Consider the following 6401-nt stretch of genomic DNA (forward strand, 5'->3'; position numbering starts at 1 on the left):
TACATTCTTGAAAAGCCGCCATTTTGAAAAATCCTTTTAACATTTGACACCCAAGTAAAGTAGTTAGTTTATACTTTATTTATTCTTATCTTCATGTCTGGGYCTAAAATTACTGCTTTGAAATCTGATTTTGAGACATAATCCATTTTATTTATCGTTTCATTTACTTTTATTTGTAAAACGTTTTCCAGTTAAATGCTCTTTGAAAATGAAAGTTAATCGATTTTTGTGTCCTTGTTTTCTGCTTTTATCGTTATATTAGTTGAAAATGTCTCAAAATGACAATATTATYGTTTATCGTGATAATTTATCAACATTTGCTCTGACACATTGATCTGATCTAATCCATCCCATAATATCTCTRGTTCTCCTCCTGATTTATCTCCGCCCATCTTCCCACAGCATGACGCTGCCACCACCATGTTTCACTATGAGAAACTGTTTGAACTCTTATTTGTTCGTTATGAACGGCAGATCCCTCCTCCTGACCTCCGGATCCTCTGATGGTTTTTATTTCAACAACTTTGAAAATCATGTAGATTTTCCATAAACCTGATTTGTTCTGCGTTGAGCTGCTCTGTCTGCGTGATGGCGACATGCCGCGCCGCTCAGCATTGTCAGACTCATGAATTATGGACGGACCGGACCGGGCCGGGCTCGGTTACCTGCCAGCTGGGCTCTGCGTGTCGGTAGTAGCAGAAGTTGTCTGTGATCCAGCTGTAGATGGTGGACAGCGTGACTTTGGGCTGCTTGCTGGCCTGCATGGCCATGCAGATGAGAGAGGCGTAGGAGTAGGGCGGCTTGACCTTCGGGTTGCTCCGGTAGTCCACCTCCACCTGCGGGCCCGCCTGGACCGGGAAGCCCGGAGCGGGGAGCGGGGAGAACCGCGGCGGAGGCGCGGCGGTAGTCTGGCTGCCGGAGGTTGCGGGGCTGCCCGGGTACCGCGGCATCCCGGCGGCCGCCGCCGTGTCCCCGGCCGGCGGGCTGGACGGAGAGTCGGTCCCGGTTCTGGGGAAGCCGAGCCGCCTGAGGAGCAGGTGGTGCTGGGAGGACGGGCACTCCGGGCCGGTACCGGCCAGCCGCTCCGGGTCGGCGCTCAGGATGGAGAAGTTCTGTAGCCAGTGGAGGCTGGTGAGGCTGTCATCCAGGGGGGCAGAACCGGAACCGGCAGCCTGGTCCAGCCAGCTCTCCCTGAACCTGTTGGCGGCGTCGGGGCTCGATAGGACGGGCATCCTGCTGTCTGCGCGGTTTGGGGCGGCGGCGGGATTTCAGCGCATTTAAAGTTCGGTTCGCCGCTTCAAAATGTGAGAAATAAACAAGAAAAAACCCAGAAAAGTTCACGAATAAAAAGAATCACATGAAGCAGTTCAGCAAACAGACCGGATCCCTGCCAGAAAGACCCGAACCTGGAAAACCTCCCGGTGCCAGAATGGAGAAGATGCTGCGAGGCGAGAGAGGAGAGGAGAGGAGAGGAGAGAGAGGAGGCACCTGTTGCTGCTGCGCTCTCCTCCTACACTTCTCTCTCTCTCTGTTTCTCTCTCTCTCTGTTTCTCTCTCTCTCTCTCTCTCTCTCTCTCTCTCTCTCTCTCTCTCTCTCTCTCTCTCTCTCTCTCTCTCTCTCTTTCTCTCTTGGCAGCAGCAGGATCCGTGCAGTACCGTAAACTGGCCCGTACCAGTCGAACCGAACCGGCTTCACTCCTCCAGACTCTTGATAATAATCTGACTTGGTTTCTGCGTCGCTCCGCAGCCTGACTGGCCGCTCAGATCATTAACTGAACCAGAGGAGCAGCRAGAAGAAGGAGCTTCTGGCCTGAGACCAACTGAACTTTGACCTCTGGCGCTCCTGGCTGCCGGACTGGCGCTGAAATCCGCGCCGCTCAGTTCGCACCTTTTCTTCACCTTCAGTGTTTCTGTAATCAGATAAACTGAAATAAACTTTTCAGCTTGTGAGTCACAATCACCTCATTGGACGTGATTGAGCCACAAAACGCAGAAATTTGATCTGTTTTAATAAAAATGCAGTATTATTGCAAAACATTTCTGACATGACAGTTACAAACAAAACATAATTACCTAATAAATAAATAATAAAGAAGTCTGATGTTGTGCTGTAATGCAGATCAGAACATTAAAAATATGAATGAAACAAAATAAAACATTTTTACTGAACGTTTTCATCATATAAAGTGTTTTCTTTAAAATTGAACTGCATTGACTGATATTTTATCATGTTGAGCTTATTTTAATGCCCCCTTTAAAGTATATATAGTTATATAAAAATATAGATGACCTTGTTTTTCTACAAACTGATGTATTATGTTAAGATAAATGTTGAATATTTAGACTTTGAGGTGTTTGTGAATTAAAATCAGTTGTGGTTAGTTAAATCAACTAATTTAACATAAATGATTATTGTTCACATATCAGCACAAGGAAATAGAAACAGGTGATAAAACAAAGCGAAGCCGAGCCGTCATCTATCTGACGTCACACGTGACGTTCAAAAGCGTCACTTCTTTTCTCTTTCAGTCAGAATTAAATCATTTTCTACAACTACGATGATGATTTACAGAGGATTTGAATAAATAATTAAATTAATAAAATTCGTGATGTTTTACTCACAGTTGGTTGCAGCCGCTTCATAAACATGAGAACACCGCCACCCTGTGGTTCACTTCTGCACTGCAGCTGAACCAGAAATAMAGTTCATTCATCAGAGATGCAGATTTCATCATTAAAAGCCCAAATAAAAACGTTCAGACGCTCCTTTAAGTTGAAATTCACCCCCTGGGCCCAAACTCCTCCTCTGTCAAACATCTGATGGATGCAAAATGTGTAAAACAAACAGTTTTTCCGTTGAATGTGGTTCTGATCCACAGCTGGTCCAGTCAACTGAAGAAGATGAAACATTAACCCTTACTGAACTCTGGGTATTACTTATTGGAGAACATTAACAGCATTTTGTTGCAGCAAACGCTTATGGAAAGTTGCTTAAATTATCAGTACAATATGCTGAGAAACGTCACGGCACAAATCTCCGTTTCGTACCCAAAMCGGTCAGGTGTGTACAGAAGAGAATTAGGGCCAATAAAAAAAATAAGAATTGTAAAAATATTTCTCAGCATTTTGACTCTTTTTCTAAGAATTTTAACAATATTTGTCAGCATTATGACTTCAATCAGGAATTTAAAAAATAATTTTAATAATTTCAATCTATTATGCGAGTTCTCTTCCTGCTGCCCTGACGTCAGARTTCACGATGCCTTTCACCACCAGCAGGTGTCTCCACTTCCCCTGTTTCTCCTGTCGTAGCTACTACCAACCACAATGTTTACAATTACATTTTCCCACAATGCTGCGCGGCTCATGTTTTGCAATTTTTTCCTTTAGAGTTAAAGAAAAAACCGCAGCAGAAGCGGAAGTGTCTGCTGTCTTCAAACTGTCATCAGTGTTTGTAAAGTCATAATATTATAAGGATTATGTAATAATCTGACCGTCTGCTAAAGGAATCAAAGCTTTTTAAGAGGAACAAGTCAATCCTCACATGATTATGTGCTAAAATACTGTGTTGTTGTTGGTAAGCAGCATTTTTAAAGTGAGTTTTGACAAAGTCACAAAGATGTTTCACTAAATTAATCATTTCTCTGTCAAACCACTTCAGACAGAAAGAACATGTCTGAAAACTTAACAAAGGATAGAAGCGGATGTGTGCGGGTGCAGCACCGCAGCAGCCCCGCAATACGTGTATCAGAGGAGCTACAGCATCTCGGCGATCCCCGCACTGAGCCACGCCGCCGTGCGGGAGCGGCGAGCGGCGGACACGACGCCGCGCAGCGCCGCGCAGCGCCGCGCCGCGCCGCGCCCTAAACGGGTCCAGCAGCTCCGGCCCGTGTAATTGGTGCTGCTGGACTTGTTTACCATATTTGGCAAGCGGCTGACAACAGCGCGTGGGAATTGGACGAGCGAGGCCGTCATTCACAAAAGTCAACCTTCTGGAGCTTTTACAAACAACGCGCATGCTCATGGGATTTGTAGTCCAAAACAAACGCCTATCGCCGGAACGCGTCGATTTCTGGGTGATTTTTGACCGACAAAAGCGTCATATTTTAAAAATACTTTAATTTTATAACTCATGTTGGTTTAATTCATGTTTAAAGATGAAGATTCTCCCTCCTTTAGCCGCCACCAGACAACTACACGCAGGCCGGTGGTTGAAGGCCTACAACTCCCATCTGCGCATGCTCTGCGCGGATTGGCTGCGTCATCGTGTCAATCAGGCCCCGGTCCTTCCTCACCGCTCCTACAGTAAATATTTGTGTTTGCTCAACCGGCTGTAATGGTGGAAGAGTGAGGCAGAGCGCGACGGGATCCAACAAAAGAGCAGAAGGAGGAGAAATAAACGCCGAGTGCTGGAAAGTCAGAGCTGCCGCCACTTTCAGGAGGAAACGGACGAGCTTCGGTGGAAAATGGATGAACTCAAACATCAAGTCATGATTAACCAGTTCGTCCTGACGGCGGGTTGTGCGGCRGACCAGGCGAAGCAGCTCCTGCAAGCGGCACACTGGCAGTTTGAGGTGAGAGCAGCCGGGGGGAAGCGGCTCGGCTCGGCTCGGCTCGGTTCGGTTCGGCTGGGTTAGCATTAGCCGCTCCGCTAATGTTTATCCTGCCCGCTTCTACAGACACTTTATACAAACAACAACAAAAACCCGTTTCTACTTCAGACCGACTGCTCCTTCAACCACATCCAGAACTTTTCGGAACCGCCGTGGCTGTTTAGTTCGGGCTTAATGAAACGGTGTGAAGTACAACAACGTACCGCACAAGGTTAAGGCGCATCCAATTAGACTTTACTCGAGATTAAATACTATAATCCGACAGGCGAGGCCAGAGAGCCGTTACGCAATGAAGATGACCGCCGTGTTGTACCGACTGGCCTACAAACGAGCTTCTGACGCAACATAATGCATACTTTACAAATATTTACACTAATCGGGTTCATTGACTTATTTACACTCTGTGAGATGAATAAACACCTAAATATGTGGCTTTAATCCGTATTTCCACCCTTTAACTGCTGTTTTGTGTGTTTCCTTTTCAGACTGCCCTCAGTGCCTTTTTCCAAGAAACAAATATTCCATATGGACATCATCATCAAATGGTGAGTTATGACAGAAACCCGCCCGTTGTGAATCTGTTTCCGGCCGAACCGAGGTCCGCCGGCCAGCCTGTAGTTTGACGGGAGCCGCAGAGGGAGGCGATGCTGTAGTAACAATAACAAAGCACATGTCGGCCATGTTGTGAGCCTCCAGAAATAAACACAGCCAGGCGTGCAGCTCCGGCAGCGGCAGCAGGCAGGAGGAGGGACACGGTGTACATCCAGCACAACTTCACCGGGCTGGAAGTCTGAGAGAAACAGAATCACTGGTTCTGACTCATCCACAAATCTGTTGGTTTAATAACAGTTSAACCTGAAGATGGAAGAAGAGCAGCGCCAGCTCTTTACTGCAGTAAAACTGGATGTTCCCACGTTAAAACAAACGCTGAGTGATTATGGATTTCCGTTTTAAGCTTCTGCAGCTTCTGGTATGGGGATGAACTCGGTTAGCGTTTCCAACCGGAGCTTCACTCTGACACCAGGCAGCTGCCAGGATTTCACATCCAGAGTTTCTGCTGGAACGATTCATCAGATGAATCAGTTATTGAATTTAGTAATAGATTAATCACTAACTGGATCATTCAGACTCTAGAAAATGCTGTTTTCTGACAGAACAACACGTGGAGCAGAAATGTAACTAAAACTGTTCAGTATATAAACGTCACAGACTCTCTATCTGTAAGTCTGTCTGTCAGAACCAGAACTCCTCCGGTCCAGTTTTATCCTCACCTGGTTCASGTTGTGCAGAAACGWMTCTCCGTCTCATTTCTGCTCCGGTCGTTGATCAGGTGATCAATAATCCCAGATCAGATCTGAGTCCATGTAGGAGGATTTTCAGCTGCAGATTCATCATTTCAGAAAGGAAATGAATTTAGTTTATTACTATTATTGTAAAATAAATTCAGATGTTACATGAAAAATATGGATGATGAGACGATTTTATTTGATTAATCGTTAGAATAATTGACGTATTAAAGTAATTATCAGAGTTTAGTTTCTGTTATCTACTGAAAATCTCCTTTTGTTTGAAACATTTTACTTATACAGAATAAAGTTTTTCACTCTGTGACCTCAGAGACATTCAGCTGTTCTSCACCTGGTAGAGAGATTATGGTTATTATAACAATAACATAACAATAATAAATTCTTATCAGTAAGAACAGTGATTATTGGATCCGTTTCCAATCAGTCACTGTGTGTGTGTGTGTGTGTGTGTGTGTGTGTGTGTGTGTGTGTGTGTGTGTGT

General features: G+C 45.2%; 2 protein-coding genes across 2 annotated transcripts in view; one reads left to right on the forward strand and one right to left on the reverse strand.

The window, feature by feature from the left end:
• The window catches only part of foxj1b (forkhead box J1b), a 3952-nt gene extending 2433 nt beyond the window's left edge, over positions 1-1519 (reverse strand). The window contains exon 1 of the mRNA XM_008436246.2: positions 666-1519. Coding sequence (XP_008434468.1) covers positions 666-1232 — 567 coding nt within the window. The 5' untranslated portion in view covers positions 1233-1519. The remainder of the gene's footprint in view (positions 1-665) is intronic.
• Positions 1520-4189: 2670 nt separating this feature from the next.
• ubald1a (UBA-like domain containing 1a) overlaps positions 4190-6401 on the forward strand; it is a gene marked incomplete at its 3' end in the record, with an annotated part of 14456 nt that continues 12244 nt past the window's right edge. Inside the window, exons 1-2 of the mRNA XM_008436441.2 lie at positions 4190-4574; positions 5099-5158. Coding sequence (XP_008434663.1) covers positions 4467-4574; positions 5099-5158 — 168 coding nt within the window. The remainder of the gene's footprint in view (positions 4575-5098; positions 5159-6401) is intronic.

The sequence above is a fragment of the Poecilia reticulata genome, linkage group LG19 (genome assembly GCF_000633615.1).
Source record: "Poecilia reticulata strain Guanapo linkage group LG19, Guppy_female_1.0+MT, whole genome shotgun sequence".
Classification (NCBI taxonomy): Eukaryota; Metazoa; Chordata; class Actinopteri; order Cyprinodontiformes; family Poeciliidae; genus Poecilia; species Poecilia reticulata.